General features: G+C 64.6%; 1 protein-coding gene across 4 annotated transcripts; it reads right to left on the bottom strand.

Moving 5' to 3' along the window:
- Positions 1-1,133: 1,133 nt before the first annotated feature.
- LAD1 (ladinin 1) lies at positions 1,134-14,176 on the bottom strand. 4 transcript variants are annotated; one of them, XM_067027170.1, is made up of 10 exons: positions 14,117-14,176; positions 7,228-7,365; positions 5,294-6,110; positions 4,739-4,843; positions 3,954-3,997; positions 2,774-2,846; positions 2,549-2,686; positions 2,186-2,284; positions 1,871-1,945; positions 1,134-1,600 (listed from the first exon to the last, which is right to left on the bottom strand). In XM_067027170.1, the coding sequence occupies exons 3-10, from the start codon at positions 6,089-6,091 to the stop codon at positions 1,595-1,597; spliced, it is 1,338 nt and encodes a 445-aa protein (XP_066883271.1). In that variant the 5' UTR covers positions 6,092-6,110; positions 7,228-7,365; positions 14,117-14,176; the 3' UTR covers positions 1,134-1,594. The 4 variants fall into 4 exon arrangements, with proteins under 4 accessions (XP_066883271.1, XP_058915384.1, XP_066883261.1 ...); XM_059059401.2 differs by lacking the exon at positions 14,117-14,176 and adding an exon at positions 13,987-14,057; XM_067027160.1 differs by lacking the exon at positions 14,117-14,176 and adding an exon at positions 13,987-14,057 and having other exon boundaries at positions 2,186-2,272.
- Positions 14,177-22,720: the final 8,544 nt, after the last annotated feature.

The following is a 22,720-nucleotide window of genomic DNA, read 5'->3' as shown; positions in this document are numbered from 1 at the left end:
AGCCCTCGAAGGGCACCCCAGTGCGTGCGTGCGGGCACCAAGGGCTCCACCCCCGACGGCAACAGCTACTGGACACCCATATCCCCGGGACCAAGCGGAGCCCCTCGGCCCGCTCTTGGGTGTCCACACTAGAGGACAGGCGTGCTGGACAAAGCCACCTGCTGGGACTTGCCCAAGTTTAGAACGGGGGCATTCAGAACCCTGCAGGTCGCTTGTCTGAACCCCGAGTTCCCGGCAGGGCCCGCGTCTCCAGGCAGGGTTTGCCCCGCCCCCCACTCAGTCCTGGAACTGAGTCGGTATAGCGGGTGCAGGTGTCCCAGGCGGGCCCTCCAGGTCCTGCTGCCCCCCGGCTCCGGGCAGGCACAGGGCCGGCCCCAGGAAGCCGACCAGCGGGAGATGGGCCGGCCTGGGGTCACCGACGGGGCCCCGAGGGCCTCCTGTGCCCTGCACCCCAGGATGCCTCACTCAGAGGCTGGACAAGGCTGGCTGTGTCTGCCCCACAGGCTCAGGGGCCTGGTGACCCTTCCAGCTGTGCTCTGCGGAGCCCTGGGGTTTCCCAGGTGGGCCTGGGCCGGGGGGAGAGGGCCGTGGGCCCTGCGCCCGTGTTCCCGCAGCTGGCTCCGGGGCACTTGGGCACAGAGTTCTAATTTAGTTCTAACGATTCAAAGAAAATACATACGCGCGTGTGTGTGTACGTACACACACAAACACGCACACGCAGGTACGCTCGTGCACACGCATACCCACACACGTCCACCTCTATCGCTACAGCACAAAGGGCTCTGACAGGCGCCAGGCTTTCTGAGTTTGCTTTGTCCTGGATTCTCAGCTGGCCCAGTGCCCGCCGAGCCCACAGGAGCCATGAGGCTAGAGGAACAGAGGGCCGGATTTGGTGATCGTGTGTGCTGGGATGTAACAGCAGGCCTGGCACTGTTTGTGGCAGTCCTGCCCCCCCTCAAGTCACCACGCTAGACAACTGGGTAGCAACCCCCTTAAACGTGAGGACAAGCGATGAGGAGAACGCCTCCCCCTGCGCGCCCGCAGCCAAAACAGCCCTCCCCTCGCGCTGCAGACGGTCCCCATTAAAAGCAAGGCCTCCGGGAAGGAAGCGTTTGTAAAGTATTATCAGTCACTTACACCTGAGAGTGAATGAGTTTATCAGCTCTTTCCTGAGAACGAGGGGGTGGGGGTGGGGGGGGAGCACAGCACGGCTTGGGACGGGGCCAAGAAGGCAGTGTGACTCTCCCAGCCCGGCCGAAGTGGGTGGACCGGCCTCTGAGAGGTACACGGAGACACCCGCTGGGCTCAGAGCGGTCAGGGACCCTGGGCTTCTGGCAGGACGGCGCCCCTGAGCCTGGAAGGGAGGAGGAGGAGCCTTCTCCGACGGGACGCCGAGGCCAGAGGCGCGGACGAGAGCCGTGCTGCGTCGAGGCTGGCGCAGGGGCCCAGGATCCGCCGGGCCCGCAGCAGGACGAGGGGCCAGGCACACCTGCCCCGGAGGCTGGGCCGCGAAGGAGCTGCCTGGGTGCCCCCGACGCTCCTGGTCCCGGGTCCGAGGCAGAGGCGTGCCTGCTAAGCCTCGAGACCAGGCTTCTCACACCTGCGGGGCAAAGGGCCGTTAGCACAAGACGGGCTCCTAGGGCTGGACAGGAAGGCACCCCTTTCCCCAGGCCCCGCGCCCGTGCTGGGCCAGAGGCCCCAGATCTGCTGGTTGAGGGGGGCAGGGGCTCGCACAGCTGTGGGGAAGCGAAGCCAGCGTTCCCCAGGTGGCAACCCAGCCCGAGAACGGAGCTGTGCAAACAGGCCGGTCAGTGCGCGTGACGTCGGGCGTGCAGCGTCTCCGCGGGGCAGCCACCCCCGCTGCCCTCACCTCGGCATCCAGGGAGGAGTCTGCTTTCGTCCAGCACGGGACCCTCCTGGCAGATACCGACTCTTTCTGCACCTCCTGGTTGCGGCCGTCAGGGTGGAGACCAGAGGCTCAGGCTCCCGGCGTGGGGGTCCCCAGACGCCTCCCCCTCCCGCGGGGGGACCCCAGACCCTCCTCCCCTCTGCCTTCTGACCCGCAGGCTCATCCACGGCCGCTCCCACGCCCAGAACATCTCCACTACTTCTGGGGCTGCCCCTCCTCTGACAGGCCATTCTAGCACGAAAGGGCCCGTGGTGAGAGCTCGGCAGGCCGGGGTACCTGCGGGCCCTGATCTCCTGACGCCTGGGTCCTGCCTATCCACAAGTTGAGCCTTGACGTCACAACCCCCGAGAGCCGCCAGTCCTCCTGCAAAGAGAGCTTCCGTCGCGGGGTCGGGTGGGCGTCTCCAGAGGCCTGCGCCCTGCCCACTCCCACCCAGCCCAGGGCGCCGGACCCGCGCCCCCTCACTGGGGCCGTGAGCACAGCCAGGGGGACAGGGGCTCCGGGGCGGGAGTGGCTGGGAACTCAAGTCAGCAGCAGCTTCTCCCAGACTGACGCACGAAGACGCAGAGCCGTCGGGCACTGCCTAGGCCGGGGGCCGCGTCGGGCAGACAGCCGGCCTCACGGGCCTGAGCCACTCACCTTCCGGCTGGAGGCTGGTCCTTCTCGGCCCGGACCCACCAGCTCCCTCTCAAAGAGATGGCGCTTGCCGGCGACGTCCACGGGGGCCACCGAGAGCTCAGCGCGGGGGGGGCCCGGAGACCTGCCTGACTCTGATCTCTGGGGGCAGAGAGCACAAGCCGCTGAGCCCCGAGGCTGGGCGCCGAGCCCGCCCAGCACGCGAGGCAGGTGCCCGGCCCCGCCCACCTGCACAGCGGAGCGGTATCTCTCCAGCTTCTGGCCGAGTGTGGAGGAGCTGCCCGGGAGCCTCACGCTGATGCTGCGGGCGGGAAGGCGGAGCTAGACGAGCCAGGTGAGCCCCCCGCGCCCACACCCCCAGCGCGTCGGCAGCGAGAAGGCGGCCTCGGTCACCGGGTGAGGCCACGGTGACGACCTACAGACTCCGGGCGCTCCCCTGCCCTCCCTAGAAGCGGTCCGCTCAGCGGGACACCGGCCACCGGGTCGCCCCACCCCCACCAACCCCGTCCCGTCCTCAGGCCCCCGGACGGCGTCCAAGACCCACGACCTGGCCCTGCCTGCCCTCCGGCCACCGGCGTCCCCCCACCCCTTTCTCCCACGCGGCCACCGTGTGGGTCACGCCCCGTGCCCTTCCGTCCTCACGCTGTCCCCACTCTGCTTGGAACTCTCCCTCTAGCTCAAGCCCTTCCAGATGCCAGCGGCTCTGGGACCGAGTGCCCAGCTCTCGGGGGCCAAGCTCCCGCAGCCGTGAGGGGCTCCGGCCCTCAGTCCCCACGCGCCCATCCCGGCGCCGCCGCGCTGTGAGGCCCCCGCACGTCCCACGTCTGACGGGAGCTGCTCGAGGGCAGCGGCGTGGCTCATCCGCCTTGTACCCCAGCGCCCGTCCCCACCCCCAGGCCTCGCCCAGCACCGCTGCCCTGGAGGTGGTCTGGGGTCAGCCGGGTGCCACGCCTGTGCGTGAGGTTCCCGACGCACGAGCACAGCTGCTCTTCAGACCCCATTTGTTGCTGTTGTGGTTTTTTAAAAATACACACAGTCCTCCAGCTGCTTGCGCGGACGCTGGGGGCGGGGGCGGGGGCGGGGGTGGGGGGGGGGGAGGCGGACGCTGGGGGCGGGGGCGGGGGCGGGGGCGGGGGCGGAAGCGCTCGTCAAGCCTGCGGAGTCCCGGGCGCCCGCGCCCCGCCTGCGGAACCGGCTGCCTCCCCTTCCCCCGCTGCTCAGTCTCCCGCCGCCCCGCCGCACCCCTGCGCCTCAGGACAGCCCCGCCCAGGCCCCGCCTCCGCCAAGCGGCTCCCCGATCCCCCTCCCCTGAGCCACACGTCGGGCCTCAGCCCCTCCCGCTAGCCCTGCGGCACAAGCAGGACGGGGACAGACAGACGGGAGAGGACAGAGCCTCCGGGCCCCTGACCTGCGGGTTAAGGCCGCCTCTGAGCGCTCTCTCCGGGGGCTCATCTGAAACGAGAAGGAAGGTTGAGCGCGGGGCCGGGGGGTGGGGGGGGCGGCGGCCGTGGCCTCCTCAAGGGAGGGCTCAGCTGTCAGAACACATCCCCTCCTGGGGCCTCCCACCCACCTCCGCTCAACCTCCCCCATCCAACCCCCATTGAAGGGTCTGGGACACGGCCCCACCCACCAGGCCGGGTCAGCAGCCCCTCCTTGACGCCCCCAGGTCTTCTTGGGGCAGCTGCAACCTCCTGCTCCCTGCCTGCTTCCCCAGCGCCCCGAGCCCTGGAGGGCAGGGACAGGCCGGCAGCGGGTCTCCCGCCTCCCCCCAGGGCCTGGCACAGCCCACGGTCAGTCAGAAAGCGAGTGAGTGACCCAGTAAACAGAGGCACCAGGAGTAAATTCCGGCATGAAGCGAGAGGCCCAGCCCCGGTCCACGTGATCTGTACTCCTGAGGCAAGGCAGGGTGGCAGGGGCACCGGGACAGCCCCTGGCTCCCAGCCACCTCCCCTCCTGCAGGCCGGCCGGGCCGGCCACCTGCGGCCGCTGGGTCGCGTCCACGCCCGCCTCCAGCCTCCAACCGGCGCTTCACTTGATCCAACCCCACCTGCTCTCGGCCTCCCTCGGGCATCCAAAAGCCCCGTGTCTGCGAACAGCGTCCCTGGTGTCTAACCCAGGGCCCTGGGCCGTAACGGGGGCTGCTTTCCTCGGCATGCCCTCCAGCGGGTGGGAGACAGAGGACCCGGGCCTCACCCGAAAGGAGATGGTCCTGGGGCTGGAGCGCTTCAGGGAGCTGCTGTAGGTGGCCTGGGTGGGCGAGAGTGCGTCCGCCTCCTCCTCCTTGCTGGGGATTTTCATCTGGACGGAGCAGGGGGGGTATCACACAGAAGGCCAGGGTACCCCGAGCCCGAGCTGCCACGGGGGCACCACCGGCCTGGCTCATCCCAGGAGCTGCGGGCGCAGCCAGGTAGCAAGAGAGCCCCGTGCCTCCTGCCCCTCTGCTGCGGGGACGGGCGGACCCAGTCCCGCGGCCAGGCCATCAGGCAGGCTTTTCCAGGGGGACTTCTAGAAGGATCTGAGGCTTCCCAAGGGTCCGCGAGGGCCTGCAGTCTGGGCCCCGGGCGAGGATGCGGCACGGGGTACCAGGTGTTTCCCGCCGCACAGCTGATGCCCCCGCCCCCAGGTCCGCTATCCTGGCAGCGGTGGAGCAGGGAGGGAGAGAAGAAGAAACAGCCCAGGCCGGCCTAGAGGCAGGAGGACAGGACTAGAAGGGAGGGCGAAAGGCGGGAGGGCAGGGGCCCCGCCAACCTGGAGGGTGATGGGTGGGAGGCGGCAAGTCACAGCCGGACGCTGCGAGCCCCGCTCCCGCAGCCCCGCCGAGGACGGGGGTTCCTTCTCAGGGCCGGCCGGCCCCTGCCCCTTGGGGGCGGACGGGCTCTCCGCAGAGGCTGGCTGCTCCCGGGCCTGGGGCTGCCCTGGGGCCGCCGCCCTCACTGGGGCCAGCTGCGTCTCAGGGGCCGGGGTCTTCTCAAAGACTGCTGCTTTCTCAGACGTCAGTCTCTTTTCTGAGTCCGACGTCTTCCCCGGGGACGGCAGCTTCTCCAAGACACTTGTTTTTTCCAGAACCAACCTCTTTCCCGAGATGGTTCTTTTCTCCAACACTGCGATCTTCTGGGACACAGACACTTTCTCGGGACTGGGGGTCTTCTCGGAGGCGGAGACTTCCTTGGAGTCCAGGCTCTTTTCGGGTGCTGATGTCTTCTCGGGGGCAGAGGGCTTCTCTGAGCCCCCCTGCCTGCTGCACGCCGGCTCCCTGCCCGCCAGGCTCTCCTCCTCCCGGACCCAGGAGCTCCGCTGCTCCCGGCTGAGCCTCCGGCGAGGCAGCAGCTCCAGCTCCTTCTCGGGCGCCAGGGGCAGCTGCCTGGCCTGCCCGGTGCCCGCACCGTCCCCCTCCTCCGCCTCCAGCTGCTCTGGGATGGGGGCCTGCACGGCCTCCACCTCCACCTCCTGCTGCCTCTGCCTCCACTCCTGCCGCGCCCTGAGGGCGGCCCGCACGTCCTCGGCCTCCCCTCCGGAGTCTAGGGGTGGTCCCGGAGGGACCTCCATCTCCTCCACGCTCGGCAGTCTGAGTCGAAAGACAGGAGGTGGGGTGGGAGACAGAGTCAGAGGCTGGCAGAGGTGGGAGAGACCCTGGGGCGCCCACCCCCGGACCCAGTGAAGATGCCTCTGGGGCCACGTGGGAGGGGCGGGGAAGGAAGGCCGTGCCCACCCCCCACCCCGAGCCACCATCGCTTCAATCAGGATCCCTTTTATCTGCTTTACACATCGGGCTTCGAAGGTATATCCTCTGAACAAAGCACATGATGCTTTTAAAAGAAATGCATAAACCCCTGAAAGGTGCGACCATCCCACGCTCAGCCCCAATCAACAAACACCTCATCTGTGCCAGGCCCCGCCCCTTAGGGCTTCGATCGGGACCAGAGACAGTCAGGGAGCTGGCCCAGGTCACACAGCGAAGGGGCGGGGGAGCTGGGAGTAGAGCATAGGCCTCGGGTGCTCCACCGCCCCCGGCAGCCACGTGGGTGGCAGCCCAGGACGCACACCTTGTGGTCCCTCCTCGGGCGACCCAGGGGAACAAGGGCAACACGAGAGGCCCTCAGCCTCCAGCAAAGGAGGCTCTTCCGTCCCCCCCACCCGCTCGCGTGCGACTCGGGGCAGCTTCATTCACTGTCTGAGCCTGTTTCCCAGCCGCAAGCTGGGCTTGTTCGGAGGCGAGAGCGGGCACCGTGCTGACACACAGGAGCGTCCGGTGAACACGGCCCTTCCTGCCTTCCCCTCTCGACCCCCAGACCCGGTGGCCAGACCGGCCCCGCACTCCTCCGCTCAGAGGCGGACGGCGGAGGGTCCGGGTTAGAGGGAGGCAGCCGGGTTGAATGCAGAGCTGGCCCCGGGGCCTGACCGACGTGCACGACCCCCGCGGCCCCCGCTCTCCAGGTGGACACGCTGTGTGCTCTCTGACCAGCTTCTCCACCTGGGAGACCGCTTAGGACCCTCTCTCGGGAGCCTGGGAGGACTGAGTTACGCTCACACAACATCCCGCAAAGGCTGCGCGTCTCAGGGATACTGGTCATACTGGCTGTCCTGAGGAGGGTGGGACCCACAGAAGTTCAGCCTGGTTCCCCGGGCAGGGCAGCCGGTCCGCCTGTCACCCGGGACCGGGGACCGCCTCCCCACCCCCGCACCTCGCCGGGGCCGCCGGGTCTCCGTCCTGGGCCGGCTGGGCCACCTCGCCATCCGCGGTGGAGCTCAGGTTCCGGTGTCGCCGCCGCCGTTCTCGCTCCTGTTCCTCCTCGTCCTCCAGGGTCCACTGCCTGGCCAGGCTGGTGGGGGACAGAGGTCAGGGCAGCCCACACGGCCCGCCACCCCAGCCTGCGGGGCTGACACCCCCCGGGGGACGCTGGACTGGACTCCACCCGGGATCCCCGAGTGGGACGGGGGCCCGTGCTCCGGGGTGGCCAGGGACGTGGGAGGGCAGGTGCAGCTCTGCCTGAGGAGGTGGGGGAACCTGACAAGTTCCCCTCTCCCTCTGGTCCGGGCGCTCAGATGACACCCCCCAGTGGACAATCACAGAGAACCGTCCTCAGCTGCACAGCCCCCTATGGGACTCCTCGGCTCTCCGGAGGGGGAGACTCGGTTACAGCTGGGAGGGCCCAGCACCGCTCCCTTCACCTCCCAGGAGCCCCGGCGGTCTCCTGGGCTCCCGAGAACCACTTCTCAGGTGCCGGGAGCGGGGCCACACCCTGCTTTTGGCTCCTGTTCCCACCACCTTTGCATCACAGGGCCTACCAGCCACCCACCCCCGCCTTCAACCACACAGCCCTCCTGTCCCTGCAAACAGCCCCCCCCATCACCTCCACCGCCCTGCCCACCCGTCACCCTTATCCACTCCCCCCGCAACCCATCCCCACCCTCCATCCCAACCAAAGAGCCCATATCCCCCAGGAACTGCGCTGGGCCGGCGCCCCGTGGGAGACTGCGGCCTCACAGCCCAGGGCAGGGCCCCCACCTCGGAGACACCTGCCGAATAGTGAGAAAGACAAGTGCGTCCACCAGGAGCTCCCCAACGCTGCACAGGGAGGGCAAGGTTCCTGTGGCTGGAGCAGCAGGAGAGGCCCCAGCAGAGCCTGAATGTGGGCTGAATCTCAGGAAGGGGGACAGGCCAGGGCCTGGAGAAACCCGAGGTCCAGGCAGAGGGGAGGGGCGGGCAAGCCCGGAGGTCAGAGGTGGGGGCTTGCAGGAGAGCGAGGCCATGCTTCACCCAGAGCCGCAGGAGAAGCTGGGGCCGCGCGGGCTGCGAGTGGCCTCCCAGTGCTGCCGGGGGCCCGGGTCAGAGGGGGCTCTGCTGGGTCCTCCTGCCCGCAGGCAGCTCCCTCCCTGGCCTCCGTCCCCCTCCCTGAGAGGAAGAAGAGCAGCCACCCGACGGCCCTGATCTCTTTTGCCAAGTCCAGCATCACATCTGCTCATCTGATCGCCACTAAACTCACATGTTCTGAGCACGGTCTATAGGCAGGCAGGTTCCGGGGACTGGGGAGGAGCCCGACGGGGCTCTGCCCTTTGGGGCGCATGCCAGGCGGGGGAGTCAGACAGGGAGCAAGGAGCCCGCACGTGAACAAAATGTCAGGAGGAGACTGAGGACAGAGGACGGATGAGAGAAGGCGCCTGCAGGGGAGAGGGCCCCAAGGGCCAGAGCGGCCGGGTCTGGTGGCAGCGCTCCAGGGGGAGGGGGCAGCACGGGCCTCAGGCCTCGGCTGACGGCTGTGCTCGGAGGAGGGGAACCAGGGCAGAAGGCCTGGGGACGGGGCGGGGGGGGTGGGCAGCGTGGGTTTATTCCAGGGTGTGGGCAGACACTGGATAGTTTCACTGCGCGGGGGGCACGGTAAGACTTACTACGGTCGCTATTTTAAACCTCTCCGGCTGCCGTATGGTGACAGGACCGCAGAAGGCGGAGGAGAGGGACGGGGCGGGGGGTGGGGGGCCCTTGCCAGGGCACGAGCTCCGGTGACGTGAGCTGGGGTGGCGACAGCGAGATGGGAAAAGTGAGGGATTCGGGACACATTTTGAAGACAGAGCCCACTGGGTTTGCTGGTGGGCTGGATGGGGATGAGGGGCGAGGAAATGAGAAAAATCAAGGAAAACTAGATTTTCTGGCCTGAGCAGTTCCTGGTGCTGCTCTTAGAAGGATGGGGACCATCAGGGAGGAAGGGGTTTGGTGAGATGCCCGCGGCAGTGGGAGAGGCGGGGAGGAGCTGGCCCGGAGGAGGAGCCAGCCCTGTCCACACCGCCGGGAGGGCAAGACCACCAGGAGGCAGTGTTGAGCACAGAGGCTTCCGGACCCTTAGAAAGAGCCCGACTGGGCAAGTAAGGGGAGAAGCGGACCCGAGAAAGAGGAGCTGGTGATGGCCGGCAACTCTGCCAAGAAGGTTTAAGGAGAAGAAAAGCCACCGAGAAGAGACAGCACCTGGAGGAGGACCTGCACGCAAAGACGGCTGTCTTAACTGAGGTGTAATTTGCATACAATAAACACACAGCTCTTAAGTCACGCTTTCTTTTTTTTTTGCGGTACGCGGGGCCCCTCACTGTTGCGGCCTCTCCCGTTGCGGAGCACAGGCTCCGGACGCACAGGCTCCGGACGCACAGGCTCCGGACGCACAGGCTCGGCGGCCACGGCTCACGGGCCCAGCCGCTCCGCGGCACGTGGGATCCTCCCGGACCGGGGCTCGAACCCGCGTCCCCTGCATCGGCAGGCGGATTCTCAACCACTGTGCCACCAGGGAAGCCCCTGCGCTTTCTTTCTAAAGCTGGGCAAATGAGGCTGAGCAGAGAGGGTATGAAAGGTTTGAAAAGAAAGTGTGAAGGAGTTGCCCTGCAGGGAGAGAAAAGCATCCAGCACGGCACCCACCCGGAACCCACAGGCGCCACCAAATGTGGGACCAAGTGCAAGTGTCAACTTCAGAGGGCAGGGCGCTCCTCCTCCCTGGGGAGAGGGGGGCGGTCACCAGATCTCTGCCTTGATAAGCAAGAGCACAAAGGGGGAGCAAATCCTAGGCGCCCCCCAACGGCAACCTGCCCGTCGCCCCAGGCAACCTTCCAGAACCTCCCAAGCCTGATGTCAGGGTAGCTCTTGGTGCAAACCTCAGTTCCTCCTGCTTCTCGGGTCTGTACCCCACCTGCGTGGGGATGGGGCAGGGCCCACGGCCTTGACCACGGGGTTTAAACCAGATTCCCCGGGGCCTCCGTGATCACGCACTCACTCACTCACTCCCCGGGAACCCAGGGCTCCCTCCGGCCGGGCCCCAATGCCCCACCCCTTCCTCGATGCCCGGGTCCAGATGAGAAGGGCCCACTTTAGCCCGCTCTCCTCTGCACCCACCTGAGTGCACAGCTTGGGGTCAGCTGTGCCCCGCAAAGCCGAGGGACCGTCCGCCCCGCCCCCGAGGGAGACCGGCCCACCGAGTGGGGGCTCCTCCCCCGACAGGCGCGTCTGGGCTGGAGCCCCCAGGATTCCTTGGGCCCGAGCAAGCCCTCAGGGGAGCCACCGGTTTGCTTGTGGGGCCTGGGACAAGTCGGTGTGTGACCTGTCAGAGTCTGGTGTCGGGAAGTGACTCCCCCAGGTGGGTCCTCACCCTGAGGGTCTCGGGGCCCGTCCTCGAGTGGCCCCCAGCCTGGTCACCCCCACTTCAGGAGAAACGGCATCTCCACCAAGCAAAGAGGAGAACGTGGGGAGGAGAGGGCAGGAGGGGTGAAGGCCAGGCTTCTGGGCGGCTCCGCAGGAGCCCCAGGAACAAACAAACAGTAACTACGGGCCTGCAGGAGCACACAAGTATTTGTCGACTCCGGTGACTAATGAATCAACAAGTAACGGAATAAAGGCCGAAGTGAGGGCTCTGACATGTGCTGGTCCCAGAGGCTCACAGATACCTCTGACGAGAGCCCCCCGCCCCTTCTGCAGGTGAGGGCTCTGAGGCGCGTGGAGGTCAGTAACGTTCCCAGGACAGGCCAGCTGGTGAAAGAAGGAACCAAGCTTCCCACACAGGCCAGCCTCTTAAACACAAGGCTAAAGGCCAGGAAGGACGCGCTGCCACCTTCTGGGGAGCCCAGCAGCTGAAGAGGCAGGGGGAGGAGGGGGGTCTGGGAGGGCCTCGGAAGGTGTGGGACCCTCCAGCCCAGCGCAGGCCTGAGCTCGCAGCGCAGCCCGGGGAAGCAGCTGTGGGGAAACCCAGCAGGCAACGCGTCGCCCTCTCGAGCGTCAGGGCCCGGCCAGGCTGGACCGTGTGGGTCCCGCACCCCGGGGAGTCCCAGCCGGCCTGCCACCCGCTCCCTCTCAACAGCCCTTTCCTCCACCTCCTGGCCCTCCTCTGGGGACACACATCCCTCTCTGCCTCCAGGTGGGACTGCTAGCCTCCCTACTCCTGACCTCGCCAGCTCCGTTCTTAGGGCAAGGGACCTCTTCTTCCCTTAACTAGTTACGGAAGACCTTCTGCCCTGCGGCTCAGGCCACAGCTGGCTCTGCTTTCTCCCAAGGGCCACTCTTCCTGAGGTCTGTCCTCCGGCTCAGCAGCAGCTGAGCGCAGGGGTGTAAGCGCTGGCGGGTTTACCGGGAGACCCCTTCTTTCCCCAGTCGACTCGCACATGGGAGCCCATTATACGACAGACCGAGGCTCAGCTGCCCTGGTTAAAGCAGGGGAAGGGTGTGAAGGCTGCCCCAGGGCATCCTGTGGAAGCCTGGGGCTCAAAGAGCAAGGAGCTGCAGACCTTGGAAGGAGAAAAGGGAGCTCAGGCCTGGCACGGGGCTGAGAGACGCAGCTCTGAGTAGCCGCGTGACCTTGGGCCAGTCTGCAGCCCCTGAGGGGCACAGGCCCGCCACCGACGAGGGGCCATGCTGGGTGGTCCGTGAGGTCCCTTCCAGCCCTGCTGGTCTAGGGAGAGGTGCCAGGGAGAACCGAGCAGCTCGGGAGGTGGCAGGGCTGCTCAAGACCCAGGCAGGGAGATGATTAACCCCCGGCTGCTCCAGCCCCACCCCTCGGCCCCCGCGGACCAGCCCGCCCAGCCTCACCCTGTCCAGGCCAGCCCAGGGAGGAGAGGGCAAGGCTGCTGATCAGGGCTCCTGGCCAGGCAGCTCACCACTGCCCCGCCCCGGGGCTAGAGCATCTGAATTTCTACTCGCCGAGGACGGGCGGCAGCTGCCCACCTGGGCCCTGTGTGGGGCCACGCTCCTCGCGCGCCGTCCTCAGCGCCCCAACCCCCACCCCCGACCCGACCCCGGGAGGCTCCGCTGACAGTGACTCACGGCCCTTCCCTCCTGCCAGCTGAGGCTTGTTCGCCAGGGAGCGGGGCGGGAGGGTCCTCGGCTCCAGCTGCCTCACGGGGTGAGCCTTGGCCACAGCTGTGTCTGCCCACGGGGCTGGGGAGGGTCAGGGGGCGGGGCCGGGGCTGGTCCCCGGGGCGATCGCCCCCCCCCGACCCCCCCTGCAGCCACAGCAGACTGGGGCCATTTGAGCAGGGGACCAGCTAAGACCAGGCCCCGCTCGCACTTTAAAAGTTCCAGAGCCCCACTGCCACCTGGCACACACCCTGACACACTTCCGGGCATGTCTCAGACACAGAGTCACACACATTCCCGCAGAGCGGGGGCTCCTGACTCGGCCACGTCTGCTTTCTGTTTTTAATCCAACGCCCTGCGCCGTGGTCTTCAACGGACATCCGAACGGACTCGGCACTCCCAAGGCCCAAACTCGGCGACGTCAGAACCTACCATCCAGCCAGACGTGTCCGCACTACACACCCCAACAGACAGGCCCCGCCTGGAAGCGGAGACGCTCCCACGTCAACGTCAACGCCGGCACCGTGACCTGTACGCAGAGTCCAAGACCTTGACCCCCAGCTCCACCCGCAGTACAGACCCTCCCTGGGTGTGTCCAGCCTCTGAGGCCGCCGGGCCCCTGTCCAGGGCACCGAGCTTCTCCTTTCTTGGGGCGTATCCTTCCCCTCTCTAGACCCTGCGGGCCCCTCTGCAGCGGGGTGACTGGGCAACTGTGCTTCAGAGCAGTGAGGTCTGAGGGTCTGGGAGGCCCCCAGCCCTGGAGAAGCTCTGGAGCCCTTGGGAAGGGGGTGGGCAGAGCCAGAGGCCTTGCTGGGGAAGGCCTGGGAGGGGCTGCTCCATGCCTGTAAAGGCAGCCTGGGCCTCCACCCACACGCCCACCTGAGAGGGAGCAGCTTCTACCCGCTAGAACCTTCTGGGCTCCGATCCATCTACTACCTGGGCCTCAGTCTCCTGAGGGGGCAGCGGGGGGGGGGTCGCAGGTGAAGGTGCTCATGGAAGCACCTCTGCGGGGAGGTGCAGGGTGGCCCCAAGGAGTGCAGGGGTCACCAACCACATGAGGGGGGCTGCCTTCTGGACACGGCCCCAGGCTTCTCTGAACCTGACAGGATGTCCCGCAGGCAGGGATACGACATCCAGTGCCCAGACCCTGGGAAGGACAAGCTCACAGATAAAGGCTGAAGCCCAGAGGGGGGCAGAAGCTGTCGTGAGGTCCCCCAGCCCAGACCCCACCCCAAAACGCCACACTCGGAACCTGAGCCTCGTCAGTGGGAGGGGATCTGTCCCCACCCCCCCCCGTGCTATTCACAACGCTCCACGGTGGTGCGCCCCGCTCCTGGCACGGCGCCCCCTCCTCCTCCCCGGGCGGGGCCCCTCAAACTCTCTACAGAGAAACGCGGGCCGTCGGGGGGCCTCTCGGGAAATGAGGCTGGGCCATAACTCCAGAACGCCTCCCCAATGCCCCGAACCGGCCTCTAGGGCCGACGGCCCACCCCAGGCACCCTGCTCGTGCCTCGGCCCCCAAGGGGAGGAAGGAGGCGGTGGGGCAGCCGGAACACCTGCGAGCTGCCGGGCGTGGCCCCGCCTCTGTCGCCCCCGGGAGCGGCCAGTCCCCCGGGCTCACCTGGACAGCGCGGCCCAGTTCTTCCTGCTGACTGACATGCCGCCGGAGCCCGCGCGCCCGCCGCGTGCGTCTTGTCCGCCCGGCGCCGCCCCGCGCGCACCCCGCCCGCCGCCGGGGCAGGTAGGCTCACCTGGCCTCTTATCCCCGCGGCCTGCGCCCCGCGCAGCCGCGCGCCGCCCGCTGCCCCGGATTGGCCTGTGGGTAGGCGCGTCGCAGAAGGAGCCGCCCCGGGCCCCGCCCCGGCCGCCCGGCCGCGCGCCCAGGACGGGCCGCCGCGCCGACGTACGGACGGAAGGACGGACGGACGGGTGGACAAGAGCCGGGCCGCGCGGGGCGGGGCGGGGCGGGGGTGGGGACTTCCTGCTCGGGACTTGCCCGACCAGCCCGCCCGGCCGCTCCCTCCCGCAAGTGCCGCGGCCCGGGGCCAGGGCCCGGGGACGGGTCCGCTCTCCGCCCGCCACCCGGCGCGGCCCCGAGAATCCCAGACCGGAGGCGGGCGGGCAGGTGGGAGCCGGCGCGCGTCCGGGGTCTGGAGAGCCCTCCCGGGCCTGCGCTCCAGCCCGCCGCACCGAGACCCCGGGAGAGCGCGGGGCGCGCTTCCTCTGCGCCACGCGCAAAACTGCAGGCACGCCCCGGGCAAAGCCCACCCCTCCCGAAAGGAGAGCCTGGGTTCCATTCTGCACACCCTGGAGTGCCTCCGGCTCTGAAAAAGCCAAGACGTCGGAGGCGGTCTCCTCGCGGGCTGGTCTGGACTTTGGGCTGGAGGGGCTGGGTGTGGAACCAGGCGGGGAAGCTCGGCTCTCCCCGGAAGGGAGCAGTGGACAGGGAACTAGCACTGGCGTTTTGGAGCAAGTGAGGCACCACCTGGCTCCCTTTAAGTGCGCAGCCGGCCGCCGGGTGCCACACACCGCCCGCCCGGGAGCCAGCCTCGGGGAGACCAGGGATGGTCAGTTCCCAAGTCGCGGAGTCGTATCTTCCCGACGCATCAGAACTGGTGCAGCCCCAGGCGCCAGCAGGAGAAGAGGGAGCCCGAACCGACAGCGTCTGTCCTGCTGGGTCTCGCCGACCAGCCTGGCCTCCCTGTGGCACTGATCCAGAGCTGGTGGTCTCTACAGTACCCTCCAGCTCGGAGATCTCCCAGTAAAGGGCAAGCCGGCGGCTAAGCAGAAGCTGGGACACACACGCACAGGTAGCCTGCTAAGGCATCTCCGTCCCCAAACGCCCCCTCCTCCAGGGAGCCTTCCTTCTTGGCCAAAGGAGGTGAGGAGTGAGGTTCAAGGAATGAGAGCTGGCTGGACTGGGAGCCTGGAGACGGGGCTTTGGGCTCTGACATGTATGAAACATGTGACGTGGGGCCAATGTCCCGTTGCCTCGTGTGTGTAGTGGGAAGAATGATACTTTGCCCAGCTTCCTTCCGGGTTGTGGGGATCACATGAGTCCGTGGTTGCGTGCTGGTGATCCTGGGGTGAGTAGTGGGAGAGCTGACAAGACCCCTGCAGAGGCCTAGGCCGGCCCTGGGCCATTGGCTCTTCCAGGGAAAGAGAAACAGGGGCTGGTAATGCCCCGGGTCCCTGGATGCTGGGATTTGGGACCCAACCCTTCCTGGGGAGGCTGCTGACCCCTGGGGACCTAGGGAATGTCCTTCCCCTGGTTTGTCGGTGGTGACATCTCAACAGAGAAGGACAGATGATCCCAGTCACTTGAAGCCTGGCCTTTCCAGGGACACTTCACGAAACCAGCGGACAGTCAGCGGTGTCTCTAAAAGCCCAAACTCCAGCACCCTGTCTGTGGACACAGAAACCCAAAGACACGGAAGATTGGTGTGTAGATAACTCCAGAAGTAAGGAAAAGTGAATTGTGTGAATTATGTGTTAGCACCCCAAAAGTTCCTTGAGGGCAGGCATTCGCTAGACCCTTCCCGTGTGCCAGGCACTGTGCTTGGTGCTGTGTCGGGGCTGCGGTGACAAAGTGTCACCAACTAGGCTTAAAAACAACAGATATTTATTTTCCCACAGTTCTGAAGGCCAGAAGTCCATCGGCAGAGCCATGCTCCCTCCAGAGGCTCTAGGGCAGGACTTTTCTTTGCGTCTGTCTTCCTGCTGCTGGTGGGGGCTGGCACTGGGCCTGCCACCACGTGACTCCATGTCCGCCTTCTTCAGAGTCCCAGGGAACCGTCCTGGTGTCTCTGTGCCCGCGTCCAAAGTTCCCTCTCCTTATCAAGACATCCGTCCTCGCATCACAGCCCACCCTGATCCAACATGACCACATTTAAACTTGATCACATCTGCAAAGACCCGATTTCCCAGCGAGGTCGCATTCACAGCCACCAGGGGTTAGGGACTGACCATTTTTGTGTGCAGGAACATAATTCTACCTGCTACAATTGGCAAACAGCGCTGGCTTTCAATGACACGAAGGTGACAGGGATTCGGTTCCTGACCCCAAGACAGTCCCAGTTTGGCAGTGGAGGAACACGCATGCTGGTGCACATCCACACGTTCTCCTAATCCACACGTGCACACACGTGCGCATAAGCATACATACACACACGTGCGCATAAGCATAGGTACACACATGTACTCCTAAGCGTCCTTACATGCAAGCCGTGTTCAAGACGGGCTGTAATGAAAAGGGAAACTGTCGTCAGGAGAGATTAATTCTAATGGAGGGATTGGGAAGGCTGAAAGGGGAGGGAACAGCTGGGTTGGGCTGGAAGGTTGAGTGGAAGTCACTCATCAGAGAAGGGCACAAGGGACCCGCTGCAGGATGGGGCGTGAACGGAGATGTGGGGTCTCGAGCGGAAGGTGGTTCCGCAAGGAGATGGGCTCGTGTGCCCGAAGCATCCTGTGCCCGCCACGGCCCCGGGAAAGGGGTCCTCATGCTGCCCTGAGCTCAGGACTTGGCCGTGACCCTGCACAATAGCTGAAAATGACAAGGCAGATGGCCTCTGAGTGGGAAGGCCCCCGAGACTTGGAGAGCAAGACTGACCAGGCTGGAGCGGGGAGACCACCACCGAGGGGACTGCTTTTAAGTCCGTAAAAAGAGGAAGGACTTGAGCACAGAGGAGGGGGAGGAGGGGCTGGCCGCAGGTCTGTAAGCCGCGTAGTCACGGGGCTGGCTGCTGGGTGCAGGGGAGAAGGCCAGCTGACTCCCACTTGCTACCTTGAGGGGCCAGTGAAGGCTAAGGCGGGTGACCTTAGCCCGAGGGGCCTCAGCCTCAGTATTGACGCCTGGGGCCTGAGCGCTCTTGGTGTGGGGCTGTCTGCACCCTGCGAGGTGGGCAGCACGTCCCTGGCCTCAGCCACTGGAATGTGAGGGCCCCAGGGACAGCCCGGGGAGCTGTCCAGCACATGGCTGGACGCCGGGGCGGGGCTCAGGACAGCCTGGCCTGCATTTTCCACGGCGTCCGAGGGCTTGTGCAGGGTGGGCGGGAGAAGGGGACAATCACAAGGGCAGGGGTGGTACTCAGGGCATCCGTGCCCGTGTTTCAACGCCCTGAGCGTCTTGGGGAGGGCAGGAGTGTTTCATTCACCCCGTGTCTACACTAGCACTTAGCGTGGTAGGTTTACAGAATTGCACTAACTTGCTTTGGGCAGGAGAACAGGAAACCCCAGACAGCCCGAGATCCCTTCTGTGTCACCTGGGAGGCTGGGTGGGAGCCTCTCAGCGTCCCGGACCCTTCTTCTCCAGGATCTGGGTCACCCTGATGGTGAGTTGCTGCAGGAGTGTACTTGGGAACCAGCAAGCACTGATGGTCCGGCGCCTTGACCATGGGCACCCGCAGGCCCTCGGAACATCCAGAGGAGCACTGGTCATAGCAGCGAAACTCCGGAGGCCACCCAGAGGTCTATTCACAGGAAAAAGGGTGAGTAAATGGTGGTATTCCATCATTTCGTTCTTTCACAGGGGTGAATTTTACAATCTTCCCCTCTAATGAACTTCAAGGCAGTAGCATGCATTTCGAGGCCCATGAGAAGGACACGGAGCTCTCGTCTGCTGAGCAGCACAGCAAGGACGTGGTGCGTGGGATCTGCGTGGAGGTGGCCTATGAGAAAGCCAGCCCCAGCGAGCGCCGCTTCGGGGTCCTCTCCAACTGCAGCCACACCTACTGTCTCAAGTGTATTCGCAAGTGGAGGAGTGCTAAGCAATGTTTTTTTAATGTATTTATTTACGGCTGCACTGGGTCTTCGTTGCTGCGCGCGGGCTTTCTCTAGTTGCAGCGAGCGGGGACTACTCTTCATTGCGGTGCACGGGCTTCTCATTGCGGTGGCTTCTCTTGTTGTGGAGCACGGGCTCTAGGCGCACGGGCGTCAGTAGTTGTGGCCTGTGGGCTCAGTAGTTGTGGCTCACGGGCCCTAGAGCGCAGGCTCAGTAGTTGTGGCGCACGGGCTTAGTTGCTCTGCGGCATGTGGGAGGGATCTTCCCCGACCAGGGCTCGAACCCATGTCCCCTGCATTGGCAGGCGGATTCTTAACCACTGCGCCACCAGGGAAGTCCATGCTAAGCAATTTGAGAGCAAGATCATAAAGTGAGACTCCTCCCCAATCTCCATTTGTGCTTTCTATTTTGGGGACGAATTCAGTATCTTGTGCCAACTTTCAACCAGATGGACCGCGTTTAAATGCATGCATTTTATCTTGAAACTGGGGTATTCTTCTAGACGGGATTTCTTCTTTGTATTTCAGCTAGCTTCTAGATTAGTTGGTATATCTACTTTTATTTGAATGGGGAAACGCTATGTATCAGTAAGTAGAATCTTCATGCTTTTTCCTGAGGAGATTGTGTTTAATGGATTATAGCCAGTTTAGGTTCAGAGAACAAACTTATCTTAGCTCTGAATGTGTGTTTCCTGACATTTTACATTTTCCACTTTCCTCTTCCATCCATTAAGCTAGCCAATAATCCACCATCCTTTAAGGATTGTTCTCATAACTGAACAAAAACTACATAATCTAAACAGAGCAAAGTTACAAGAAATAAATTTATTTAAACAAACAAAAAAAAGCAAGCATGCATTTATGCCAGGTTGACAAAAAGATGCAATGCATTGTTTTGGGAGCCAGAAGCATCGAGAACCAGGGGGATAAAACACGCAAAACTGAGGATCGCTTTTACCTTCGTGGAGGGGAAGTGTTAGGGTGGGAGAGGGCTGCGCAGGGGCTTCAAAAGCATTTGCAATAACCTAGTTATTTTTTTAAATCGAAGTATAGTTGATTTACAATATCGTGTTAGTTTCAGGTGTACAGCAAAGTGATTCAGTTATACGTATATACGTATATGATTATTTACTTACTTATTTTCAGATTATTTTCTGTTATAGATAATTACAAGATATTGAATCGCAGTTCCCTAGTTCTTAAAATGAGTGGTTGGCGCAGAGGTGTTCACCGTATAATTCTGTGCATATGTTTGATAACTGTGAGCGTGTGCTGGCCACTTCCCCTGGGGAGAATCCAGGAAGGCGGGGCTTATCCCCCTGGGGAGAATCCAGGAAGGCGGGGCTTATCTCCCTGGGGAGAATCCAGGAAGGCGGGGCTTATCCCCCTGGGGAGAATCCAGGAAGGCGGGGCTTATCCCCCTGGGGAGAATCCAGGAAGGCGGGGCTTATCCCCCTGGGAATCCCCTGGTCCAGAAGGGGAGGTTTCAAGACTCCCCAGCCGGTGTGAGGAGGAGCCCCCTCTCTCTTCCCCTCCCAAGGAAGACACCGGGCTCTGGAATCCCCGGCCCCGAGCCCCTGTCTACACAGGACATAAGGCAGCTTCTTTTTCCCCAAAGAGGCCAGAGTGGAGACCAGGGGATCCCCGGCCCCAGGCCAGCAGGGTTGGAAGTCACAGCCTGACTGTGACTGGGGGGTAAGACCCACAACGCTAAAGAATCCAGGGCAGTGGTTCCCTGGCTTTGGCTTTTCACAAACTAATAATTCTTTTTAAAATGTGGATACGTAAATGGTGTTGCCACCATTTTGTTTTTTGAAGTAAGAAGTTAGAAGACAACAATTACCACTTCCGGTGCGCCCACCCCATACGTACAGGGTACCTTGATACCCAGATAATAGGATTAAGGCATGCATACTTGAGCAAAGGGGAACGCTTTTCCCGGAATACATGTAGCTTTATGGAAACGTCACCGCAGTAGCCCGGTTTCCTCAGCGGGCGGTGGGGAAGTAGCAAGTTGGGTCACGGAGACCCAATCAGGAGAATCGCATCTGGAGGATTCTAAAACGAGGGCCACGTGGGCATGCGTCGCACTGAAGGGCAAGCCAGCCACCACGCTCGCGGGCGCACGGGCACACACGCCGGGCTCGACCCTTCCCACGGACCGCCGCGAGCGCATACGCGCACGCACGCACGCACGCACGCACTCCTCCCTGGGGCTCCCGGGTTGGCAAACCTGCCCTGGCATCCAGGTGTGGCCATACTTCTCCCCTGAGCCCAGAGCCAAGGGTGGGGCTCACCCAGCCCGTGTCAACCGGTGGAGCCAGGTGGGTGCCGACCCGGGGCCAGAGGCGGGCCAGCCGCTCAGGCCCCCGGACCACTGCCTCTGGCCGGGAGACCAGAGCTCTGTCCACCTACGGGGAGTCCAGGGCCCTGTTCTGTCCCCCTGGCTAGGCCTGTGACCTTGAGCAACTCAGTCTCCCTCTCTGGGCCTCCAGAAGCCGGCTACCGCCCTGTGCGCCAGAGCCACGGGCGGACGGGGGCTGCGCTGCTCAGCTGTGGCCTCAGGGACCCGCTCGGGGGTGTGTGCCTTGGGGTAGAGTTGCCGCCATTCACCTCCAGCGGAGGGCCCCGCTGGCCGGCTTTGGGGTTGCTGAGGAGGGAGCCCTGCTGGGGTCAGGAGAGGCGGCTGCTGTCCGCACCGGTCCCAGCGGCCTGTCCCAGGCTTCAGCAGCTTGGTCACCCACCTGGAACAAACCCGGCCAGCCAGGAGCCCTGCGGGGAGCCTGACTCGCCTCGTGGGGGGCCACTGGGGCTAATGTTTAACGGGCTCCCTCCTCGGCAGGACACTCCAGTCCCTGCAGCCCTGAGCCTGGGCCTGCGCTGACCGTCCCGCTGCGAGGCGGGCCCCGGACGGACAGTGGGCTCGGCCTCCTGCCCCGTGGATATAGAGGCCTGGGGGGCGGCTGGCCTCCCGAGGCTCTGGGGCAGGCGGGGGTGTAGCGGGTGGCGTTCTGCCCTGCTCGTTCCTTCCAGGAGGCAGGAGCTCCCCCTCCAGCTGCTGGCCCAGCTGCTGCTATAGGTCTGCGTCCCTGCTGTTGGAGAAAGTCGGCCCCTTTGCCCATTTGGGTGCATTTGCATCTCGTTTGAATGTTCTCTCCTCTCTGGGGACAGGCGAACTCCGAGGCGTGTATGCATTGCCCTTGGTCCCCGGCCACAACCCTTCTGGAAAGTTACAGGTGGGGCTCTGTTGAGGCAAGTCTGATCCCAGAAAAGGGTGACCCCCAAGGCAGGTTGGCCCAGGTCCCTGTCCCCAGCCTGCAGCTGTCACAGCCCGTGACTCGTGGTGAGTGACTTGAACTCTCCCAACCTCCGTCTCCTCATGTGTCAATGCATCTGAAATAACAGGGTGTACCCCTTAGGTTTTGGTGAGAACGTAATGATGTGACTCTGATAAGGCATGTTATTAAGCGGTGACTAAGAGTCCGGGCTCTAGCAGACCAGCTGAGTTCAGCCCTGGCCCCTTGTTCGCTAACCGTGCGACCACGGAAAGTGTCAGCCTCTCTGTGCCTCACTGCTGCCGTCTGTGACATGGGAGCGGTCGTGGTTCCTCTCTCCTGGGGAGTCGTGGAGGCTGATGAGCTACTTCAGGTGCGGGGAGCAGCGCCTGGGGCGGAGCGAGGGCTGCAGCCGCTGGTCTTCAGTGGGGCCCAGCTCCCGGCTCTACTCTGCTCGTGTCCAGGCTGGGTCCCTGCGTGCTAAGTGCGGACCGGGTGGAATCGTGGTTCTCTCTCTCCAGAGACCACGCCTCCCACCCAGGCCCTGCTGTGGCCACAACTAAGCCAGCCCCGCCCACTGCCACCCCAGGGGGCCCTGTGACAGAGCCCCCTGGCCGTCACCATCAGGGCTCCATTGCTCGGGGGTGGGGGGGCAGGCTAGGTCTGGCCCTGCCAGCAAGCAGAAGGGACTGGGCCTCCTCCCGGAGGGCTTCGGGTGGGGCTGGGGCCCTTTCCCGGAGGGCCCTCCTCCCACGGGCTCTCTGCACCAGGCGTCGGCCCTGAGCAGGCCTGGCTTTGCGGGGCGGGGTGGGGGCCCCCGGTGTGCTGGGCCCCGGGTCAACAGCCGGGGGCAGAAACGAGCAGTGCCTTCGCAGCTCGGGGCCAGCGTCTCCCAGGGCTGAAAGGAAGCGGAGCGCGGAGGCCACGCTGCGGACCCAGGACCCGGGCGGGCCGCAGCAACCTGTGGGTCAGGGAAGGGGGGGTGTGTGTGGCTGCCAGGCGCGAGACCCAAGGCAGGCCCTGTGCCTGGACCGGCTCCGCCGGGCCCTCCAGCCGTGTGCGCGTGTGTGTGTCTGGGTGTGTCTGTGCCTGAGACTTTCCATGTTTCTAGGAGTTGTTTTCTTTGAGCCCACTGAGCTGTCTGCAGCAAGGACCCAGGCAGAGTGCTTTTCCCCCGACACATCTCGGGCTGCTGGTCCTCCAGGGGTGGCCGGCTGCACGGCCGGAGCCAGAGCCCGGCCCGGGGCCCCTGGTGCTGTACTTTGCTCCCGGCTCTGCATTTATGGCAGGTAATGCGCTGGG

Source organism: Kogia breviceps, chromosome 1 (genome assembly GCF_026419965.1).
Source record: "Kogia breviceps isolate mKogBre1 chromosome 1, mKogBre1 haplotype 1, whole genome shotgun sequence".
Lineage (NCBI taxonomy): Eukaryota > Metazoa > Chordata > Mammalia > Artiodactyla > Physeteridae > Kogia > Kogia breviceps.
Note: the sequence above shows the minus strand (reverse complement) of the source record. Positions and strands in the feature narration are given on the sequence as shown.